The sequence below is a fragment of the Cervus elaphus genome, chromosome 5 (genome assembly GCF_910594005.1).
Source record: "Cervus elaphus chromosome 5, mCerEla1.1, whole genome shotgun sequence".
NCBI lineage: Eukaryota > Metazoa > Chordata > Mammalia > Artiodactyla > Cervidae > Cervus > Cervus elaphus.
In genome coordinates this window covers 128,200,539-128,225,218 of record NC_057819.1, presented here as the reverse complement: position 1 = coordinate 128,225,218, position 24,680 = coordinate 128,200,539, and the positions used below count along the sequence as shown (strand labels likewise).

At 53.0% G+C, this 24,680-nt stretch overlaps 1 protein-coding gene across 1 annotated transcript; it reads right to left on the bottom strand.

Moving 5' to 3' along the window:
- Positions 1-189: 189 nt before the first annotated feature.
- FADS6 (fatty acid desaturase 6) lies at positions 190-24,406 on the bottom strand. Its single transcript, XM_043905570.1, has 6 exons — positions 24,139-24,406; positions 23,362-23,528; positions 5,636-5,816; positions 4,671-4,858; positions 3,261-3,440; positions 190-2,471 (listed from the first exon to the last, which is right to left on the bottom strand). The coding sequence occupies exons 1-6, from the start codon at positions 24,299-24,301 to the stop codon at positions 2,322-2,324; spliced, it is 1,029 nt and encodes a 342-aa protein (XP_043761505.1). The 5' UTR covers positions 24,302-24,406; the 3' UTR covers positions 190-2,321.
- Positions 24,407-24,680: the final 274 nt, after the last annotated feature.

Here is a 24,680-nt window from a genome sequence, read left to right as displayed (position 1 = left end):
ACTCTTGTCATCTCCCCTCATTTCTCAAGGCCCAGTCAATCCCAGTCACAATCCCAGAGTAACAGACAATCAAGCCTCAAAGTGACAGAGCGTTCTTGGGGGCCTGCTGTGTAGCCAGGTCTGGTACCAGGGCCTCCAACTTCAGCCCGTTCCCCACTCAGGCCCAGAACAATAACACTGAGTCACTGGTTGTATTAGGATGGTTTTAATCATTAGCCAGGAGGCCTGGAGGTGCAAGGGGCCTTTTCTGATGTTGCATTTTTCATGTGGAGAATTAGCAGTTTGATTAATCACATTCCCAGACCTTAAGGCCATTTCTGAGTTGCTAATGCATTTCAAAAGAGCATCAATAACGTATAGCAGAGCAGTAGGCGGGGGAGGCTGCCAAGCCCGCCTCCTTCCAAGAGGGCTGCTTGGATCCAAAACTGCTCTATCAGTCAGCCTCCCAGCAGGAACCAGATGGCATGCTCAGAGGGGCTGAGTGAAGAGAGTTTAATGAAGAAACTTTGTGCAGAGGTGTGGCAGGATGAAGGATGTGGTGAAGCGCCCCCCCACCCCATGGGGGGGACAATCAACAGCTGGAAGCCACTTTCACCCTAGGCCCTGAAGGAGCAAAAAGAAGGAGCTGTTCCGGAAGTAGCAAGAGCTGCAGCAGGAGGAGAGGGCACTGGCCAGGAGCTGTGGGCTTCCAGAGAGACGGGCAGGGTGGAGGAGAGGGGAGTGGACCTGGCCAGGCAAGTGGGAGCTACTCAGCAGAGCCGCCTAAGGCCACACCAGAGACCGGTGCTCTCACGAGACCAGGCTCAGAGAACGCCTTCGCCTGCTCCTCTCCCCTCCACCCACCCCACGTGCTGGCATTCAGCCTTCCCTTTATCAGGATCAGCATGTCCTTCACCTCGTCCAAGGACTTCACTGAAAAACAAGGTGATCATGCACTTAGGATAGACTTGTGTGTCCTCAACCAGAGAGGGTTTTTGCCGCCTGCCCCCCAACCAGGAGACATTTGGCAATGTCTGGAGACGTTTTTGATTATCACAACTTGGCATCCTAGTGGATAGAAGCTAGAGATGTGACTAAACACCCTACAATGCACAGGACAGTCCCCAGCGACAAAGAATTAGCTGGCCAAAGCATCACAGTGCCAAAGTGAGAAAGCTGTTTTAAACTTCACTGCTCTGGCCTCCTATCAGAGGCCCGGCCTCCTTCTCTGACTCTCCCTCAGCCTCCAGCTGGGCCCTGCCTCCCACTTTCTCATCCAGCCTCCAGGCAGCGCTGCTCCCAGCTCGCTCTCTCCAGGCCGCCCGCTTTGGGCTGGATCTCAGTGGCATCCCCACTACCTAGGCTCTTGTTCTGGCTGGCATCAGTCACTCCCTTATATCTCCGCCTCACTCCCAGGCTGCAGACATTCCTTTCACAGCTAAGCGTAGCCCTTGACTCCCAGCTCTTGTGTCTGAACCCCCATCCCTCTCCCCCTCCTTCCTCTCCTCTCCAAGGCCATCTGACCTCCAGCGCCTGTTCCCATAACCCCTCTCCAGCCTCAGCTACCCTCCCAGTCATTTTCTCTCTCCCCCAGTTGAGAATTCCTCCACCCCTTGCAAACATCACAAGCAATGCTGACTTGGAGAGCTAGCCAAGGTCCCGCTCAAAGCTACTTACCCCCTTGCTATCCTCATCTGCCCTGGAGCCTTCCCCACAAAACACACACTTTGATCTCACAGATGCTGTGGGTCTCGGGAGCTGCTGAGCCCAGGGTCTTGCACAGGTTTCCTGGCTGAGATACTAGGAAAGTCTGCCGGAGGTAACCTCTCCCTGTGGTCCCTGGGGAGAGGGCTCCTTCGGGGCCGGAACCTCAAATGGCACAGGAAGGAGGAGTGGCCAAGTCCAGAGCTCCCTGGCACCAGGGAGGCCCTCGCCAGGCGGCAGGTGGACCCCTCTCTCTTGGTGCCCCTCCCGGCCTGCTCCCAACCTAGAGCCTCTCCATACCCCTGTCCACTAGCCCTCCCAAGGCTCAGAGCGAAAGCAGGAAGGAATCCATCTGTTTAGTCCTGAGATGAAGCTGGCTGAGGTCCAGACTGAGCAGAATGCCCAGCCACCTTTATTCCTCGAAACCCAGAAGAGCAAGCAGAGCAGGTGACCCCCAGAACCCCCGGCGTGAGCTCCCCGCCTCACTATCCACCCGCACCTCCACACTCCAATGGAGCGAAGCACAGCCCCTGGGTGGGGGCCGGCGCCCTCCCCGCCCCAGGGGTGGCCAGCAGAGGCAGGAGCGCCAGGGCTGGGCCCCCGGGAAGGACAGCGAGGTGGCCTGGCTGGCCCGCCCCTCACTGCAGCCCCACCAGCTCTGTGATGGGAGGGGTCTGCACCATGAATTCCTCGTAGCGTTGGAGAAACAGACGGAAGCGAGCCAGGTAGGAATCCTCGTTGTATGGCAGCTGCTTCTCGTGGAGGAACCGGGACACCACGGGCTTCACCTGCCAGAAGGTGGGCGGGAGGAGACGCTGCAGGTAGGCGCATCCTCATGGGGACTTTCCTCTCCCAGCCCCCAGCTCCCGTCTGCTTGGTCCCATAATGCTGGGGAGGAGCTGAGGGGCTGGGAGAACTCCTGCGTTTCCAGCAGGCAAGGGAAAGGGGAGTTTTCATCCCCAGCATTCTTGTCCGGGGACCCTGACTATCTGACAGTCCTCCTTAGCATAGGGGGATAAACGCCATCTCTCCCTTTCACCAAGCATACAGGTGCCTGACATTTCAGGTCCATTTCTCCATTATCTTCAAAACCTGTCAACGTAAGCACTGCTTGAAAGTGTTAGTTGCTCAGTCGTGTCTGACTCTTTGCAACTCCATGGACTGCAGCCCGCCAGGCTCCTCTGTCCATGGGATTCTCCAGACAAGAATACTGGAGTGAGTAGCCATTCCCTTCTCCAGGGGATCTTCCCAGCCCTGGGATTGAACCCAGGTTTCCTGCATTGCAGGCAGATTCTTTACTGTCTGAGGTACCAGGGAAGCTCAGGCACAGCTTAGTCCCATTTTACAGATGCGGAAGCTGAGGCTCAGAGGTATTCAGTTAACTTGTCCAGAGTCACACTGCCGGGTCAGAAACCCAAGCGTTTCTGATCAAAAGCCACACTGCTACTTGTTCCCTGAGCGGCCCCTTCCTGGGAAATTCCGGCCAGGTCAGTTGGTCAGAGGGCCCTGAAGGGGACTCCCCCTCCACCCTCAGGCAGCTCCCTCATCCAAGCCCCTCCAGCCCCACCCTCACCTACCTTCAGGCACATGTTGTCGGAGAGCCTGGGGAAGAGGTGGTGTTCCACGTGGCAGCTGATGAGAGAGTGGCCGAACGCCCAGTCCAGCACGGGCAGCCGGGGCAGGTTAAGCACCCCCAGGCTCATCATGTGGATCCGTCGGGGCTTCTTGTCGGGGGAGAACATGGGCAGCCCGATGTGCTGAGATAGACAGGAGGGTCAGGCCCAGGGGCAGGGCCGGGCAGACCCGTGCGTCCCCACCCCGCCCCGGCATCCTCAGCCGGCTCCCGGGGGGCCCCGTGGGTCCTTGTGTCCGTCTCACCTCCTGCTCTGGCAGGACCCTGTCTGTACCCTGTGCCGAGCCTCGCCCATCCCTGGACCACGCCCCCCGTCAGCGCAGTGAATGGGAGTCTGGGTGCCCCTCTGACCCCGTGGTCCTCTGAGTCCACGGCTGCCCCCCACTGTCCGTCACATCCCTGTGCCTTCGCTTCATCCCAAACAGACCCTTCTCTGCTCTCTTTTCAACAATCAAAATCCTGCTCATGGTTCAAGAAACGCTTCCACTGCGAGGCGTTGTCCTCAGTCTAGAGGATGTGGAAGTGAATGGGAACTTCCGGTCTCACAGGACAAGCGGAGGGAACACAACTATGGGACTGCATCCTGGGATTAAGTCATAATGGCTGTGTGGTAAGTGCTAGGTTGGGATCCTCACTGGTCCAGGGAGCAGAGAGGGGACCGTCCCCACGGAAGTAGCCCCAGAACTGAGCGCTGAGCTGCCGGCCTCCCACAAAGACCTCCCATCTCCAGCTCCCCCAGCATCTTACCTAGACACATGCCCGCTGGGATCTCTGTGATGGCCCTTGTTTCACTTCCCTCAGGCTCATCACAGTAAGAGCCCTGAGGCTAGGAGCTGGGGTCCTATTCACTTGTGTCCCTAAGGAGCTTAATCAAGTAAACTTTGCACATGTGCGTGCAAGGTCACTTCAGTCGTGTCCGACTCTTTGCACCCCTATGGACTGTAGCCCACCAGGCACCTCTGTCTATGGGATTCTCCAGGCAAGAGTACTGGGACAGATTGCCATGCTCTCCTCCAGGGGATCTTCCCAACGCAGGGGCCGAACCCGGGTCTCTCACGTCGCCTGCACTGGCAGGTGGGTTCTTTCCCACTAGTGCCACCTTTGCACAGAAGCTGCTTAATAAATCTCCCATTCATGCTTAAATGGCAGCCAGTGCTGAAGGGCAGTAAACTCCTTACCTGAGACCAAAACCCTCTGTGATAACCCTTAGGGAGAAGGGCAGAGGCTAAGGGTAGGGAGGCACTTCACCTGGTGGCCTCTCTCTCCCTAGAATCTAGAGTCCAGCTGCAGCCAGGCCCCCCGGAGGCTGGTCCCCACGCCCCCCTCCCCAGTGGGCAGGGGAGGGGAGCCTCACCTGGAAGATGTTGACGTGGAGATAAGGGTGGGCCAGCAGGGACCTGGTGATGAGCATGCAGGCCAGGGCCGAGCTGGGGCTCCGGAAGCCAGACACGTTCAGGAGCAGCCAGTATTGAGAATAAAGGCCCAGGGAGATCAGGCCCAGAGTCCGCAGGGCCGTCCTGAGCTCCACCTCTCTCAGCCGCTCTGCCAGAACGGGCGAGAGATTGGGGGAGAGGGGGTTGGCAAGGTTCCGATCCAACATATGCAGGCTCCCTGGTGGCTGAGTGGTGCAAACTCAGGTGACGGAGGTAGTGACAGCCCTGAAAAGTAGGTTCATTCTCTTTTCTTTCCCCCTTTGGCTGCACTGCATGGCTTGCAGGATCTTAGTTCCCCGACCAGGGATCAAACCCAGGCCCCAGTAGTGAAAGTGCCAAGTCCTAACCACTGGACCACCAAGGAATTCCCTTTTTTTTTTTTTTTCTTTCACCCATTTTTAGAATAGAAAACAGAGCATTAAGCAACCTGAACGAGGTCAGTCTGATACTAATAATAAGTGATGGCATGGGGCTTGAGCCCTTAGCCCCTTAGGGCCCTGCTCCTTCCACCTAACAAAATTGCCCCTATGAGACTAACAATTATAACCTACAACAGAGTGAGGCCTTTACAAAACACTATTACATCATCTACGACCTCGTTATGCTTTCGCACCATCCTTGAGGAGCAGGTAAGAACCTGAAGTTCAGAGACGTTAAGTTACCTGCCTGTGGTCATCACCCCCCAGTAACCGGCAGACGCAGACTTGGTCCCAGCTCCAAAGTTCTGTCCACCCTGCTTGGGTGTCTCAGAACATTTCTGTCTGGTCTCAACTCGGGGCTCCTAGCTTCCTTCATGAAGCCTCCACGAAGCCAGGAGAGGGGGGAAGGGAAGGGGCGTGGGGGGGGGGGACCAGGTCTTTGCAGGGCATGGCCCTGGCTTACTCACCCACAGCCACCAGCGGGGTTATGATGGGGATCAAGAAAGGAGCGAGGAACATGTAGACATAGCGGTTGAGGCAAGGCAGCCTCCACGTGCTTGAGTCCCCCAGGCCCAGCACGTTGGTGTAGCCATGGTGCATCTTCACGTGTCCATACTTGGCGTACTCCGCAGTGAAGGACGTGCATACCTGGAGGAGGGAGCCAGAAGCGGGGTGGGGTCCACATCACAGGCAAGCAAAGCTGGACCATTGGAGCCTCGAAAAGACCCTCCTTCCCCAGACCCTGCCTTTCCAGGGCCTTCCTGCCTTCCACCCCCAGCTCATCGGCCTTGACCATCAGCTCTCAGGGATCTAGGACAGCAACCCCATCCTGGGACTTCCCTGGAGGTCCGGTGGTTAAGAATCTGCCTGCCAATGCCGGGGACGCGGGTTCGATCTCTGGTTGGGGAACTAAGATCCCACATGCCTGGAGGCAGCTAATCCCACAACTACTGAGTCTGCACACTCAAGAGTCCGCAGCACAACCAGAGAAGCTCATGCGCTGCAGTGAACAGCCAGTGAGCCACAGAGAAAAATCCTGCGGCTGGGTGCCGCAGCTAAGACCTGGCGCGCGTGTGTGTGCGTGCGTGAGCGAGCTACGTCGATTCGTTGGTCCATACTGACTCTTTGCGACCCCATGGACTGTAGCCCGCCAGGCTCCTCTGTCCGTGGGATACTCCAGGCAAGAATACTGGAGTGGGTCGCCATGCCCTCCTCCAGGGGATCTTCCCGACTCAGCAGTGGAACCCGCATCTCTTGTCTCCTGCACTGGCAGGCAGGTTCTTTACCACTAGCGCCACCTGGGAAGCCCCTAAGACCTGATGCAACCAAATAAATAATCTTTTTAAAAAAAAAAAAAAGCAACTGCATCCACTCAGCATGATGCTGCAAAGCGTTTGGGGGTGGGAGGCCAGTAAGTCTGAGAGGGCCGCTGGAGGACTGGACGCACCGAAGGCAAAGCTCCAGGCATCCGATGGCAATTATTTCGTGAGTGTTCATCGTGGAAACATCTGCACCTTCAGGACACTGCTTTGCATCCTGAGCCCCCCGCAGTGAGGGAAGTCTAGGGAGGAAGAAAGGCCATCTTCTGAACCGTCCCTGAAGGTGGCACCCAGGGTAGAGTTAACTTCTTCCTAGGGGTGACTCTTTGGCATGACCCTACGTGGGCGTCTCTGAAGCTGGTAGCCAGCAGCTGCAGCAGCTCCCTGACGCCAAGATGAGCAGTCATTCTGAATGTAAAAGAGGCGCCAAAGTGTTCCTCATGCAGATATATGCAAATTAACACACCCAACCTCAGCCTCTTCCAATAGTTTATCCAAAAGTCAGAAGACTTGGCTAATTTTATTGAAGATGCTGCCTGCCTATTTCCTTGAGGATGTGAAGGGTGTCCCAATGCCAGTCACTGTGAGCACCATAAACACAGCAGAGCAGGTAATTTCCCTGGTGATCCAGTGGTTAAGGCTGCAGGCTGCAGGGGCCATGGGTGCAGTCCTCAGTCATGGATCCCTAAATGCCGCACAGCACAGTCAAATAAATAAAAAATATTTTTTTTAAAGTAAAATATAATCAATTATTTAAAAAAAAAAAAAAAAAGGACCAAACAGTTGGTTCACAAAGGAGCAGTTGCCAGGATCTGCCAGGGCCTCCTCAGAGGCCAGCCCGCCTCTGCCCAAGGCTTGCAAGTGTATTTTGAGCCTCACGGTTCTGTAACTGGAAAAAAGCAACTGGGCTTTTGTTGTTGTTGTTGTTTTGTTTTTAATTTAATTATTAATTACTTTTTGGCAGCTCACGGACTTTCTCGAGGGTGGCTTCTCTTGTTCCCGAGCACAGGCTCTAGGGTATGCGGGCTTCAGTAGTCGTGACACACGGGCTTAGTTGACCCTGGGTATATGGGATCTTCCCGGACCAGGGATCGAACCTGTGTCCCCTGCATTGGCACCACAAGGGAAGTCCGTGACTGTTTTTAACTGCTTTCCTTCCTCACACTTCTATGTGAGGCCGAGCTTGTCTGCATTGCTTTTTGCTTCAAGAAATGTTAGCTGCACTCAGCAATCTGCTCTTCCTTCTTGCCCTTCCTTTTGGCCTGAGCTCTACATCTCTGCTCAGACTAGCAGCTGATCATGCTTTGAGCCAGAAACAGCCTGGGGCCTGAACCATACTGAGCGTGGTAGGAACTTGACCTCAGGGGCCTGCAGGGCCAGGTTCTCAGCCACATACCCAGACCAGAGAATTGGGGGCAGGGGCCAGCATGTGTGTAACATGTGGTTTGTGACTCAGCATAGGCTTCCGGAATCTGTGTGACCTGCCTTTTTGCAAGAATAAGAACAGATCTGGGGGAACTTCCTTGGTGGTCCAGGGCTGAGACTTCACCTCCTAATGAGGGGGTTCGGGTTTGGGTTCCATCCCTGGTTGGGGAGCTAAGACCCCACTGCTTCCCAGCAGAGGCAGAATTGTAACAAATTCAATAAGGACTTTAAAAATGGTCCACGTTAAAAAAGAAAGGAAAAGAAACCCAGATCTGAGGCTATTTCTATACACTGGAATTCTCCCTCCCATCTAGATGTTCTTTCCAGAACGAGAGGGAGCACGGTGGGCTTGGGAGGAGGAGAGAGACTGGACACTGGGCTTGGCGTGTATCACGTGCCCTTTGATGACAAAGGGCCGGGGGACAGGGCCACGCGTTACAGACGGTCCTGCTACAAAAGATTATTTACAGGCCTCGCCCAAGATGATCACCCATCCAGACCCAGAGAAAGTTCCAGAAACTTCTTGATATCACTACCCTCTATGACCCTCAGGCAGACTTAAGAACCTACATCTCTCAGCCTCACTCAGGCTCCTCAAGTGGCCAGAGTGAATGTGGGGTAGACGTCAGTATAATTCCTCTCGACATCTCCTCTCAGCGACAGCTGGGGGACCCACCACACCCTGGAGCCCTTGAGTGGCAACTACTGGAGCCCACGCGCCTAAAGCCGGTGCTCCACAGCGGGAGAAGCCACCGCAGCAAGAAGCCCGAGTACCGTAACGAAGAGTAGCCCCGGCTCACCACAACTAGAGAAAGCCCATGAGCAACAGCGCAGGCCCAGGGCAGCCAAAAACAAATAAATAAAAATGAAAATAAATCGGAGCCCCTCCCCAGATCTCTCATTCCTTCATTTAGTTGTTTATTCATTAAGCATCCTCAGACCTCCACCAGCAGCCAAAGGTAGTTCTCTAACTTGGTACTTTTTAAAATATTTTATTTTTTGAACAGGTAATATGTTTGCATAATTCAAAAAGTACGCAGGGTGGGGGTGGGGGATCTTCTTCCTACCCCACCTGCCAGTTGCCCCATTTTCCTCCTGGGAGGTGAGGGAGGTCCTCTATCTCTTTATGTGTCCTCTAATATTTTCCTCTTTTAATTCTTAAGCAAACAATACTTTGCAGGATTGAAAACCGTCATTATGAGATTAGGACACAGAGTTGGGCTTCAAATAGATCACTTACTGGATCAGAAGGGAAGGGGCAGGATGAGGCAGGTGCCAGGCTGGAGGCTGGAGGTGTGGCCACTGAGAGAGGTGAGGGCCAGAGGGCAGGGGCGGAAGGAGGGATCTGGGGCAAGGATGAGGAGGAGGAGGAGGCAATCGAGACAGGAGCCAAGTCTCCAGCTCAAGGCCTGGGGGGCGCGGGTCACTCCGGAGGTGGGAACAGGAGAAGAGGGCCACAGGGTGGGCAGCGTGAGGAGGAGGGGCTGGGGGCTGTCCCAGAGGCAGCATCCCTCAGGCCGGAGGGACTGTGGGCTGGGGTCTTCCCCGCTTTAGGTTTGTCAAGTAAAGTATAGGACACCTGGGGACGTACTTGCTGGTCCCGTGGCTGAGACTTCGTGCTCCCAGTGCAGGGGGCCTAGGTTCATCCCTGGTTAGGGAATTAGATCCCACATGTAGCAACTAAAGATCTCACATTCTGCAACTAAGACCTGGCACAGCCAAATTTTTCTTTTTTTTTTTAAAAAGTATAGGATGTGGAAACGGAAATGGCAACCCACTCCAGTATTCTTGCCTGGAGAACTCTATGGAGCCTGGTGTCTTATAGTCCATGGGGTCACAAAAAGTCAAACCAGCAGCCACCTTCCCACCCCTGGGACCAGCCAGCCTGTCCTGACAGCGTCTCCTCCAGACGCTCTCACCAGGGGTTCTCAGCCTCACCACTATTGCCTCTGGGGACCGGGGGCTTCCCTGGTGGCTCAGACGGTAAGGAATCTGCCTGCAATACAGGAGACCTGGGTTCGATCCCTGGGAAGGGAAGATTCCCCTGGAGGAAGGTACGGCAACCCACTCCAGTATTCCTGTCTGGAGAAGCCCATGGACAGAGAAGCCTGTCAGGCTACAGTCCATGGGGTTGCAAAGCGTCAGACACCACTGAGGGACTAACACGTTCACACTTTTTCGTTCCATATCCTGTGTATAGTAGACTACCAGCAACCTTGGCCCCTACCTGCTAGATGCCAGCAGCACACACATACACACACACCCGCACGCATGTGCATACACACAGACACACCCTAGTCATCACAGCCCCAAACACCTGCAGACACTGCCCATATCCCTGCAACGCTCTCTCCTCTCTGTGTTCCCACGGCCTTCACACAGCTGCCTTCACAATCTGCCTGCCCTGGCCCTGGGCTCCACCGTGCAGCAGCTGAGCAGCCGGGGACAAGTGACCTAACCTGCCAGACCAGTGTTTCCTCATCCACAAAGTAGGGTGATAATAGGTTTGACCTCACAGGGAGGCGTGATTATAAGATAATTGACATCAGCTACACAGTAAGCACCCAGTAAGGGTCAGTTGGTATAATTAAGACTTCTATTATTTTGATGTCATTCATGTGTGCCTATTTACCCACTGGACTCTGAGCCCTTGGGGAACCGGACAAGGGTCTGCTCACCATTGTGTCCCCAGCACCCAGCAGAGGGCTGGGCCGGGAGCGAAAGCTCGATGATTTTCAACTGCTCAGCCAGTGCCCACATGGAGCCTCAACTACTGACACTGTTTCGGTTCCTACATCTCCCCAGCAAACCCGGCTTCCCTCCAAGTCTCCCCTCCCCGCTGGGCAGCCACGGCCCCCAGGAGCAGCCCCACCCTTTTCTCCGAGCCGTGCCCCCCACCATACCCACCCCAGGACATTCACCAGGCTCAGTGCTACCACCCACAGAGGACCACCTGATCCTGCTCCAGCATCCTCGGCCTCTGGGGGCCCGTGTGCAAGCCCACGGGGGCCAGGTTTTTGGAGGCCCACAGGTGTGGGAACTGCCACATGACCCCTTGCAAGTACATTTACAAATGTGCACACATGATAAAATCGCACAGACACACACACACCAAAGTCAACGTCCTGGCGTGCTGAATTGCTGTCGCTTAGCCACTCAGTCGTGTCTGACTCTCTGCGACCCCACAGACTCCTAGCCCGCCAGGCTCCTCTGTCCATGGGCTTTCCCAGGCAAGAATACTGGTGTGGGTTGCCATTTCCTTCTCCAGGGGACCTTCCTCACCCAGGGATTGAACCCATGTCTCCTGCACTGGCAGGTGAATTATTTACCACTGAGCCACCAGGGAAGTCCTGAATGTCAAATGTTGAATGACATTTAAATATATGTAACTATTCTGGGAGACTAGGCAAAGGGTCCACTGGACCGCTCTGTCCCCTCTGATCCGTTTTTGCAGGGTCTTGTGAATCTCTATTTCAAAAGTACAAAAGTTTTTTTTTTTTAAGAAGTATATTTTGTACTACAGATCTTTGAGTTTGCCTGCTAAATATTTTTTTTAATTAAAAAATTTAAAAATCACAGTGGAGCATACTCAGAGGACCACCCCTCGGGGTTCAGGTGGGGCCAAACAGAAAGAAGGTCAGAGACGGCCCTGAAGATAAAGGCCACAGTGAACTGGTGGGAAGAGAATGGGAGTCGTTCCAGCATCGTAATCAGGCTGGGGGTTCTGGGCTCGGGCTGGGCTTCCACGACCACCACAGGGGACTGGAATGAAGGTGACAGTACCCCCCGGGGGACACCCCTCCCCACAGGGCTCTCTGTGGACCAGCTGTGACGCCACCCCCGTAGCACAGAGCCGACTTTAAAAGGAGGGTTGGAAGTTGAGACACAATGGAGCTTAGTAACTGGCACGGCCTGTTCCCTCCCACTTAGGGGAGCATCTTGACTGTGAGTGACTTGCAAGGGAGTCCCTAAAGCCCTCCTGATTACAGGAGTTAATCTTCTCCAACTAAACACAGAGTTGCCATATGATCCTGCGACCCACTCCTGGGTGTGGGTCTCGAGAAAACTATAATTCGAAAAGATACATGCATCCCTGTGTTCACTACAGCACTATTTACGACAGCCAAGACATGGAAACAGACTAAATGCCCATCAACACATGAATGAATAAAGAAGATGTGGTGTATACATACATAAATATATGATAGTATATACTATATGGAATATAACATGTGGTTATAAGATTTGATAATATATATTATATGGAATATTAGTCATAAAAAATAATGAAATAATACCACTTGCAGCAACGTGGATGGATGTAGAGATTGTCATATTAATAAGTTAGAATAAGAAAGACAAACACCATGTGATAGATATCACTTTCATGTGATAAATTTATCAACAAAACAGAAACAGATTCACAGCCACAGGGAACAGGCTCACAGACTCAGGGAACAGGCTCACAGATACAGAGAACACACTTGGGGTTGCCAAGGGGGAGAGGGATGGGGGAGGGACAGGGAATTTGGGGTCAGCAGTTGCAAACTATTCCATAGAGAACGAGTGAAAAACAAGGTCCTACTCTATAGCACAGGGAACTATATTCAATACCCTATGATAAGCCCTAATGGAAAAGAATATGAAAAAGAATGTGTGTATGTGTGTGTGTGACTGAATCACCATGCTGTATAGTAGAAATTAACACAACATTGTAAATCAACTATAAATTAAAAACTAAACTTTTCCAAGCTTCGGTATGTGAACCACGGGGGCCTGCCCACTCCAGCCTGCCCCCTACATTCTTGCGGCCCTTGACAGGCAGTCCCAAGAGGATAAGCGGAAGTCGTCATGACATAACCCAGGACAAGGGGCAGGCAGACGAGGGTAAGCCATGGGCAAGGGAGAGGATCAGAGGTGCACGGAATGGAATGGAACATTAGGGTGTAGACGGGAAGTGAGTGTTTGGAGGGAAGCCAATCCTGGCGTGAGTGCGGTATATGATTTTGGATACTTTAGCAGAGAAGCAATAGCAACCTGGATGTCAGCCGCCCCCGCCATCCTGCACGCCTTCCCCTCAGACCCAATGGGTCAGAGAGGGTGACCTCTCTCACCCCCAGCTCTTGCCAGTAGATCGTGAAAGAAGCCTGGCAAAAGCTGGGTGCGGTGACACTCAGTCAATACCTGAGGCTACGACTAGGGGACCAGATTCTTCTATAGTGATGCTGGCTCCTGTTTGGAAAGAGCGCAGGCAGTCGACAAGCGGAGGATGAAAGAGAGACAACGAGACGTGAAAGATGGGGGAGCCGGGGATCCAGGAGGGTCCCAGGTAGTCCACTGAGATCCTGCGTGGCAAGAGCTGGTCCTCTGCGTGATGCAAAGGACAGGTATGGTTCAGGGCCTCAGCAAACAGTCCCCTCAATACACACAAACACACACACACACACACACACACAGCTCCACTGAGCTTTGTTCAAGTTGGCCAAACTTTCAGTTAAAAATCAACAACGCTGGGCTTCCATCGTGGCTCAATGGTAAAGAATCCGCCTGCCAATACAGGAGACACGGGTTCGATCCCTGGTCAGAGAAGATCCCATGTGCCATGGTGCCACTCAGCCCGTGTGCCCCTGAAGGCGGAAGCAGGCAGAGCTGGGCTCCGTCGTAGGCCAGGCTGCGAGCGTCAGGCTACACGCATGGTCATCCTCCAGTGGACTCTGAACTTTGGGCCCGGTGGCTATAGAAATGGCATACCAATGGGAAACCGGACCCCCCGGATAAAAGAGCCTCAGGACTTGGACTTGGACGATCGTTGCCTAAAAGAATATGCTAATTGTCTCTGTAACAGAACAAAGTGGTAGATTCCACTATGTTTATCAGGATATGACCACAGGCCTGTTGATAAGCATCCACTGTTTATCTAGTCTTGTGACACATGAATCATGGGTTAACTTTGATCGAATCTCTCTTTTACCTTGTCCAGACTAGTTTCAAGGAATTTGGGGAGGTGGGTTTGAGCAAGTACACTTAGGGTATATAAGGTTTTCCCAAAAACTGGTCGGGGTCCTTGGCTAAGAGGAGACTCTGCCTTGGGCCCGCCGGTGTAATAAACTGCACTCCACTATCTGCATTGTCCTTCTGAGTGAGTTTATTTCCCAGAACGCGTGGCTACAACATTTGGTGCATGGGCCGGGAAACTCCTCACTTTAAGGAGACAAGTCCCATTTGGGACTACTCTGAGGCCTTGTGACTTGAATCTTCCAGAGGGGGGAAGGCGCCTCGCCCTTCTGGAAGGATTCTGCTTCTCAACGCCCGGACCTTTCACGTTAGCAGGTGGTGGACGGTAGCAGGGGAACTGAGCACTCAGGGGAGGAGGAAGCCACCCGGCAGGGTGGGAGAGGGGGCCTGATCACCCCCCTGGGAGGGACTAGAAGGAGCATGGACCCACAGGAGCCTGGAATAGGCCGGCGGCGATTGCTTGGTACACAGGTCGACGAGCGCGCTAGGGCTTAGGAAGGTGTGTCCATGCTGTCTCAGGGAAAATTATTACCAGCGATCGCCAGGGGATTTTTAGGATAGGAAACTGGTCCTTGTATGCTCATATTCTGCCCTGCCCCAGGAGGTGTCCTGTCTGCTGTGAAATTCTTGACCCCCTTGGAATTGTCAGGCTAGAAGGAGGGGGATACATAAGTGAGTATGAATTGGCTTTTCCGGAGAGACGGCCTGGGACGTGGGATATTTAACCCATCTATGTTTTCATCCACACCTGATCAAGCCCACCAAGGCAGAACAGACTTTAAGGGAGAAAAACAGTCTTAGACCATGTGGTGTTCTGGTTCGGTAGTGCTGACTGGCAGGTGAAGACACGCCGATCCCCCTTCTCCTTCTGGGATCTGGCAGGATTTGGACGGGGATGACCTGACCCCTACCCCATACTGGATGATGACGCGCCTGCCGGCCCATTGCTCCACCAGGACCAGAGGCTGCCTTAATGCCCGATCCAGGGCCAGGAAGTTCCTGCAGCAGCCGCTGCTCCTCCGCCAGCTCTCCCGGAGGAGGTCGTAGAGCCGCCACCTCGGCGGGCTCCGATCCCGGTGGCAGAAGCCTCTGGCCAACACTTCCAGGATCCGGCTCCAGCCGAACCGCCCAAGCAATACCCACCTCTCCCGGCGAGTACTGACAGGAAGGGAAGGGAGATGTTGGAATTAAGCAGAGACTGCGCTCTGTCAGAGAGCCGGAGGGAAAGAAAGAGAACAGATAAGAGATTTGCAATGCTAGCTCCTGCTCTGGGAAAGTCTATCTCTGGCGGAAAACCTCCTCTGCCCCCCAGGAACAGGACAGTCCTTCAACCAGTCCCAACGGAGGCCCAGGGCCCCGGGCCCCGTCACAGCCAAACCAGTGTGCCGGGTGCCGAGGTTTTGGCCACTGGAAGAATGAATGCCCTAAGGCAAGGAAGGAAGAGGAAGCTCCTGCACTTCTGGGGCTTGCTGGAAATTAAAATTACTTGGAAATTAGCTAGGGCTGCCGGGGCTCAGAGATTTCAGGTCCCCGAGAGCCCATGGTAACCTTAAAAGTGGGGGACCAAAACATTGACTTCATGGTGGATACAGGAGCAGAACTGTCAGTAGTAACAAAACCTGTGGCACCACTGTCCAGAAAGACTACCGCTGTAACTGGGGTATCGGGAGAAGAGATGATTAAACCGTTTTGCCAGCCCAGAAAATGTCAGATGGGGGGGGCACCAAGTGATTCACGGATTCCTCTACATTCCTGAGTGCCCAGTACCCCTGCTGGGAAGAGACCTGTTCTCCAAGCTAGGAGCACAAGTGACTTTCTCCCCTGAGGAGAGGCCCACCTTCCAGATGGGCACTATGACTTATTTGCTTTCTCTCTCAATACCCCCCCCAAGATGAGTGGAGGTTGCATGAGCCTCCGAAGGAAGAACCAGGTGGGCCAAAAGAGCATGAGGGAGCTAACGCAATTATTCCCTGAGGTCTGGGCGGAAGACAAGCCCCCCTCCCCCCAGCCTGGCTAAACATCACGCCCCAGTGATAACAGAACTCAAACCAGGCACCATCCAGGTTAGAAAGCGCCAGTACCTGCTACCGATAGAGGCCCAGGCTGGCATACTGCCCCACATCAATAGGTTGAAACAAGCAGGCATTCTAGTAGAGTACCAGTCAGCTTGGAATATGCCGATCCTGCCAGTCAAAAAGGAAGAACGACAGGACTATAGGCCTGTACAAGATCTCAGGCTAGTCAACCAGACTACTGTGACTTTACACCCCACTGTTCCAAACCCCTACACCTTATTTAGTCTCCTCCCGCCGAGGACTAAAGTTTATACTCGCCTAGATCTCAGGGATGCCTTCTTCTGCGTATGCCTCGCCCCAGCGTCACAGCCCATCTTTGCCTTTGAATGGGAAGATCCAGTCGGGGGCACCTAACAACAGCTCATCTGGACTCCCCCACGAGGGTTTAAGAACTCCCCAGCCATCTTTGGGGAAGTCTTGGCTTTGGACCTGGACTCATTCCATCCAGAAGAGTATGGATGTTGGCTCCTACAATACGGGGATGACCTGCTGCTGGCTGCCGAGACCGAGGAAAAATGCTGGAAAGGGACAAATGCACTGCTCCAGCTGCTGATGGAAGCAGGTTACCGGGTGTCGAAGAAGAAGGCACAGATCTACAAAGAGGAGGTAAGGTATCTGGGGTTTGTTTTAAAGAAGGGCTCAAGGTTCCAGACCCTAATTGGGTCCTATATACTGATGGCACTAGCCTGATAAAACAAGGACAACAGCTGTTGGGTTAGCCAGAGCAGAAGGGGCCATCAAGACTGAAAAGGGATGGTGGGAATTGCCAAGTGGCAAATTATTGGTACCGGAGGAGCTGGCACACACTCTGGTAAGCCAGACACACCAAGCGACCCTCCTAGGCCATGCTGCCTGCGCACAGGTTAATGCTGCCTCTCGGGTATTCAGACAAAAACCTCCAGGTATTCAGCTGAAAGGCATGCTGCCCCTTGAACACCTGGGAGTGGACTTCACTAAAATGAAACCTCACCGACACTACCATTATCTGCTGGTCATGGTATGTACATTCCCGAGATGGGTAAAAGCTTTTCCTACCTGGACTGGAAGAAGACAAAAAGAAAGGCCATGAGAAAATACTCGAGGAGATAATAGCTGAAAACTCCCCTAAAATGGGGGAGGAAATAGTTACACAGGTCCAAGAAACCCAGAGAGTCCCAAACAGGATAAACCCAAGGCAAAACACCCCAAGACACATATTAATCAAATTAACAAAGATCAAACACAAAGAACAAATATTAAAAGCAGCAAGGGAGAAACAACAAATAACACACAAAGTGATTCCCATAAGGATAACAGCTGATCTATCAATAGAAACTCTTCAGGCCAGAAGGGAATGGCAGGACATACTTAAAGTAATGAAAGAGAATAACCCACAACCCAGATTACTGTACCCAGCAAGGATCTCATTCAGATATGAAGGAGAATTCAAAGCTTTACAGACAAGCAAAAGCTGAGAGAATTCAGCACCACCAAACCAGCTCTTCAACAAATGCTAAAGGATCTTCTCTAGACAGGAAACACAGGAAGGCTGTATAAACGCGAACCCAAAACAACAAAGTAAATGGCAACGGGACCATACCTATCAATAATTACCTTAAATGTAAATGGGCTGAATGCCCCAACCAAAAGACAAAGACTGGCTGAATGGATACAAAAACAAGACCCCTATATATGCTGTCTACAAGAGACCCACCTCAAAACAAGGGACACATACAGACTAAAAGTGAAGGGCTGGAAAAAAATATTTCACGCAAACGGAGACCAAAAGAAAGCAGGAGTCGCAATACTCATATCAGATAAAATAGACTTTCAAATAAAGGCTGTGAAAAGAGATAAAGAAGGACACTACATAATGATCAAAGGATCAATCCAAGAAGATATAACAATTATAAATATATATGCACCCAACATAGGAGCACCGCAATATGTAAGGCAAATGCTAACGAGTATGAAAGGGGAAATTAACAATAACACAATAATAGTGGGAGACTTTAATACCCCACTCACACCTATGGATAGATCAACTAAACAGAAAATTAACAAGGAAACACAACCTTTAAATGACACAATGGACCAGCTAGACCTAATTGATATCTATAGGACATTTCACCCCAAAACAATCAATTTCACCTTTTTCTCAAGTGCACATGGAACCTTCTCCAGAATAGATCACATCCTGAGCCATAAATCTAGCCTTGGTAAATTCAAAAAACTGAAATCATTCCAGTCATCTTTTCTGACCTACCTGGACTGAAAGAGCATCAGAAGTAGCCCGGTGCCTGCTTAGGGAAATAGTTTCCAGATTTGGATTTCCTACCAGCATTGGATCAGACAATGGCCTGGCTTTTGTAGCTGATTTAGTACAACAAGTAAGCAAAACTTTAAACATCAAATGGAAACTGCATACTGCATATAGACACAGAGTTCTGAGATGGTGGAATGAACCAACCGGACACTTAAAGAGACTCTCCAAGTGGATCATAGAGACTGACTGCTCCTGGGTGGACTTGCTTCCAATGGCTCTGCTCAGACTCAGGATGACCCCACAGCCCCAAGGCTATTCGCCATATGAATTTGTGTATGGGAGGCCCCCTCCCATAATAAAACAGGAATCAACAAATTTGCCTCCAGTAAGGGGGGATAGGATTTCACAGCAGATGGGACTGGGTAAGGTAATAAATCAGGTAACTAAGTTTGTACAAGAAATGGTGCCATTCCCTTTTGGGGAACAGATTCATGAGTTTACGCTTGGTGACCAAGTATGGGTCAAAGATTGGAAATTTGATTTACTAGCCCCTTGGTGAAAGGGCCCTTATGTTATTCTAACTACCCCTATTGCAGTTAAAGTTGCAGGTATTGCCCCTTGGATCCATCATACGAGGGTGAAGAGAGCATACCACGCAGACCCAGGAAACGCTGAGTGGACTACACAGAGGGACCCCGCTGACCCTCAAGAGACTAAGACCATCCTTAAGAAGAAGGAAAAGAAAAAAAAAAAGAAGAAGGAAAAGAAGATCCTGGACCAGCCCCTTGAGGATGAAGCCGCATAATCAACTCCTGCTGCTTTGGTCTCATCAACGTGCACATTCCTACGCCAACTTCCACAATACCTCCAGCTGTTGGGGATGTGGGGCTATGCCTCTGTCTGTGATGGATGGACTTCCCTGGGGGCTGTCACCCCTCCACCAAGGAGATTTTAAACCACTCTGCTCTTTTCTGGGACACAATCATAATCTCTCCCTGCTCTCTGGGTGTAAGCCAGACCTACAGTCAATAGACTCGGGTCATAGGGTTGCATTTGATATAAATGCCAGTGTAACAAAAGCCTAACCTACAACAAGCCCCAGTATATCTACCTTATTTACATGCTAGGTGGACAAGATCTGTGTTTCAATGGTATAAGTATATTGCTGCCTTATTTGTAACCTCTATAGGGACCACAGATATCATGATTAAAGTAGAGGTCTTGACTAATTTCACAAAACAGGCCCTCCTAGATAGAACAAAAGCCTTCCAAGCCTTAAACGAAGAGCAAATCCAAATGAGAAAAATAGTAATTCAAAATAGAATGGCTTTGGACATATTCACAGCGGCTCAAGGAGGGACCTGTGCTATAATTAAGGTTGAATGTTGTGTATGCATTCCTGACTTACCTGGCAATGTATCAACTGCTTTAGATGACATGAAAAAACAGGTAAAAGCAATGTCAAATGAAAACATTCCTTTCTGGACTTCGGTCCTATTTTGGGTGAAGGGCGATTGGTGGAAAACTACATTTACCATTGTTATAGTTGCCTTGATAGTTCTGCTTTGTGGACCCTGAATTTTACAATGTATTATGAACTTTGTAACCCGAAGGTTGATGTCATTCTCCCAAATTGGAGGTCGGAGAGCCAGAGTGCAATATATCCCTGTGAATGATGCTCATAATATGAGTTAAGAACATCAAGAGAGGGGAATGAAGGAGGAAACAGACAGAGCTGGACTCCATCTTAGGCCAGGCTGCGAACATCAGGCTACACGCATGGTCATCTTCCCAGTAGACTCTGAGCTTTGGGCCCGGTGTCTATAGAAATGGCATACCAATGGGAAACCGGACCCCCAGATAAAAGAGCCTCAGGACTTGTACTTGGACGATCGTTGCCTAAAAGAATATGCTACTTGTCTCTGTAACAGAACAAAGTGGTAGATTCCACTATGTTTATCAGGATATGACCACAGGCCTGTTGATAAGCATCCACTGTTTATCTAGTCTTGTGACACATGAATCATGGGTTAACTTTGATCGAATCTCTCTTTTACCTTGTCCAGACTAGTTTCAAGGAATTTGGGGAGGTGGGTTTGAGCAAGTACACTTAGGGTATATAAGGTTTTCCCAAAAACTGGTCGGGGTCCTTGGCTAAGAGGAGACTCTGCCTTGGGCCCGCCGGTGTAATAAACTGCACTCCACTATCTGCATTGTCCTTCTGAGTGAGTTTGTTTCCCAGAACGCGTGGCGACAACACCACAACTAATGAGCACGTGCTCTAGAGTCCGGGAGCCGCAATTTCTGAAGCCCTCATGCACGAGAGCTCTGTTGCTCTGCAACAAGAGAAGCCACCGCAATGAGAAGCCAACGCACCTCAACTGGAGAGTAACCCCAGCTCGCCACTACTAGAGAAAAGCCCGTGCAGCAACAAAGATCCAGCACAGACAAAAGTATTAAAAAAAAGAAAAAACAGAAAACTAAAGCATTTGATTAAAGCAATTTCTTTAAAAAAAATAAATGCTAACAAACAGAACAAAACAAGTAACGAAAACCACTAACCTTTTCCTTGCAACTGACTGTGTGTTCCCTCAAGAGGAAAAAAAAGGTGATGGGGGCAGTGGGGGAGCTTGTTACTTGGAAGCAGGCATTGAAGAGTCAGGCCCAGGCCCTAATGACGATCCAGGGTGTCTCGTTTAATATTCACACTGGTTTCACAAAGGAGGTAACATTATTATTCTCATTTATTACATGGAGAAACCAACACTTAGATGCTAAATTAAGTAACTTGTCCAAGGTCACAGAGTCAGTGTGTCCAAGGTGGCCCCGACACTGTCCGCTGCCTGGTTGACAAAAGGAAAGAATCCACGCCCCACCCATGCCAGTGGCCGAGGCGGTGGAGCCGTCCCCTCCTTCCCACTGGAGCTGGATCTTCCCTGAGGTTGGCCAGAGTCAGGGCCATGCGTTGAGGCATGGGGGGCAGAAAAGCAGAGGCCTCCCACTCAGGGTGCCCTTGAGAAATCTGTGATCTGCCTGTGGCATACCAGCCGTCACAGCTCGGGGGTGGAAGCCAAGCCTCCCCCACTATGTGGGGCTCACCCGCCTCCAGGCTGTGACCTTCCGGCAGCTCACTCTTCCCAGGACTTTGTCCCCGGGTCCCCTGCAGGGTCACTGTCAACAAACATTGAGCTCAGCCCTGTGCCAGGGACTAAAGAGGCAAAGATGAGGTCACTGCCCTGGGTCCCAGGGGACGAGAGGAGATGCAGCCACCAGGCTGCCGGGGTCCTTCCGGGAGGGTCCCGCACTGTGGTTCAGCTGGAGCCCTCCATCTGGGGAGCCTGGGAAGACTCCACCTTCTGAGCCGCCCCCAGGCCCCTGGGGCTCAGTGTAGCTTTGACAGAGCCGACGTGGTAGCACAACATGCCTGGTTCCTCCCCTGCTTGTGATTACAAACTTGGGGGGGGCGGCATCTGACCCTGGCTCGAGGGTTGGGTCTGTACCTTAGAGTCTGGCTGAGACCAATGCTCAGGGGTCCCTGGGAAGAAGAGTGTCTTGAAATGGACCCTGAGGACCCATTGGTTCCCCTTGTCCTTTTTAAAAAGTATATTTCTTTATTTTTATTTATTTGGCTATGCTGGGTCTTCGGTGCAGCATGTGGAACCTAGATCGCTGACCGGGGATCAAACCCAGGAACATGCATTGGGAAACCTGCACTGGCGTCTTACCCACTGGACCAGAAGTCCCCCCCTTGTCCTCTGCATTTTAGAAATGTGTGCAGGGATTTCCCTGGTGGTCCAGTGGGTAGGACTTGGTGCTCCAAGTGCAGGGGGCCCAGGTTCAATCCCTAGTTGGGGAACTAGATCCCACATGCTGCAACGAAGATCAAAAATCCCGAGTGCCACAACTAAGACCTGGAGCCAAATAAATAAATATTTTTAAAAATAAAAAATTAAGGAATCTCCCTCCCTTTAAGGAAAAAAAACAGAAATGTGTGCAGGTGGGAGAGGTGGGTTTGGGGAGGATGAAGGCAATGGAGGGTGCTAGACAGACAATGCTTCCTCTCATCTAACTCATGCACTATAATTTTATAAAATGTCCTGTGTGCGTGCATGTACAGTTATGTAAAGTTATATAACTTTATTAAAAGTTAGTAATTGAGGAACTTCCCTGGTGGTCCAGTGGTTAAGACTTTGAGCTTCCAAGCAAGGGGTAAGGGCTGCATCCCTGCTTGGAAAACTAAGATCCCACCTGCTTTGTGGTGCAGCCAATAAACAAATAAAAGGTCTTAAAAAAAAAAAAGCTAATAATTGAGTTAATTGGTCACAGTAACCAGTTCCTGGTAGAAAAGGACAGTGTCTGGTACCATCTTTCACATTTGTTCATAAGGGACCCAGGGCCCATGGTGGGGGGTCACCTGGAAGGGAGGGAAGAGGGGGCGCTCAGAGCATCAGAGACATGAGACTGGTCCAGAGAGAAGGGGAACTGGGCCAGACACCTTTGCCTTCCTGACCATGCCCACAGGCTGAGGCAGGCTGAGGAGATGGTGGAAGAAGCGGGGCAAGAGTCAGGAGAGAGGAGGGGCCCTCCCAGTACAGACCGGGGGAAGCAGAGGGCTTCGAGGAGGCTCCACCATCGCCAGGTGTCAGGAGGTGGGGGCTGCTGTGGAATTGGGGTGCTGGGACAGACACCAGGCCCCTCCTCCCCCTGCCCTCTGTCCGTGGTTCACATCCCAAACCCCAACTGCAAAACCAGTTCGCCCGAGGATTGCAGCCAGGCCCTGCCAGCCGAGCAGGAGTCCTGCGGGGAGGAAGAAGGTCCGCCCTCCCGAACCAGTGCTGCAGGGAAGAGAGCCACCCCCAGGAGAAACCGGTGCTCGGGCCGCGTCCACGGCCTCAGTTGCGCACTGGTCATTCCTCATGCAGCCCTCTACCCTCTCAAGGGCTTGGGGTCTTGCACACACGCGGACACACACAGACCGTAGCACAGGCAGGCAACACGCTTGGGCCCATGTGCCAACAGCCGCAGCTGCTGACCCTCGAGGGCTCACAGGGCTGTGCACGCCTGGATTCTCACACCAAGGCCCCGCAGCGGCTCCCACCCAGGCCCAGGCTCACCTCCACAAAGAAAAGTGTCCAGACCTTGCTCCAGCCTCTGGACTCGGTGAGGGCGCCGTGAGTGGCCAGGTGGCTGCCCTTGACGGTCAGCGTGTAGTGGCACACCCCGAGGATGGTGATGCCCAGGGCAAAGACCAGGGGGCTGTCAGAGCGCAGACACAGGAACCCTGCGCGGGGAAGAGAGGGTTGGCTGCAAGCAGAAGAGCCGTAAGGGCGGCGGATCTTTCTCTGGTTCTTGGAGATCTGGGCCCAAACGCCCCAGCCTGCACCCCTGGAAGCCCGGGCCAAAGAGGGCCCAGCCCTGGGGACTGCCACGGACAGCGATGTGGCAGGTTCCACGAAGACCCGAGTGGGATGGCTCGGCTCCCTCTAAAGGCTCTGAGACAAGACAGAGCCCACTGACACCGAGGAGAGGCCGGGAACCTTGATTCTGCGCCCCTGCCAGAGGAGCTGTGGGGAGAGGGCACGGTGGGGGGACCAGGCCAGGCGAGGACCAGGGAACACGCCCCTCGCCCCCTCCCCCAGGCAGCACCCTCCCCCTCCCCAGGCCATCTCACCCCCCCACCCCCCGCCTCTCCCTGACTCGGCTCAACTTTCTCCTCCACTGCCCTTCATCCATCAGGGCACCTCCCGGGAACACAAGTCAGGACACCCCAACCAGACTTTCCGGGCTGACCCTCTGTCCTAGGGTCCCGGGCACAAGCCATCTACCCCACCCCGCCACTCTCCCCCGCCGCCCAGCGGGCCCCGCAGCCCCCAGTCCCCCGTGTCCCTCACCGGGTGGCAAGGCGAGGAGGCTGAGCGCGAGGATGGCGCAGTCCACGCCGTGGCGCTCCCACCACGAGCTGGCCCTCACCACCTCCTGCACCCGCGCCTCCAGCTCGCCCAGCAGCGCCTCGGCCCCGGCGCTCTCCTGGGGCGCGCCCCCCGCCGGCTCCATGGGCTCCACGCTCGGACTGGGCACCCGCCGAGGACTCGGAGGATCCGGAGCGTCTGCGGCGCCGGGCGGCAGAGGCGCCGAGCGCGAGCGCGGGCGGGCGGGGCGGAGTCACGCGCGCGGCTGGGGACACCCGCCCCCGGTGTCACGGTGCGCGCCCAGAGACCCGGCCGGCCCGGGGCCACCCTCCTGGCAGGCGGAACCAGAACGGGCGCAGGAGGAGCGCACGGATGCGCGGGGGTGGGGAGGCCACCTGGAGCCAGAAGCAAATCGCCGCGGAGGGGACGCGGGCGCCGGCGGGATGGGGGCGCAAGGACCCCCGTAGAGACCCTCAACCCCCAGGACTTTCCCGACCGCCTGACCTCAAATAACTCTTATGTAA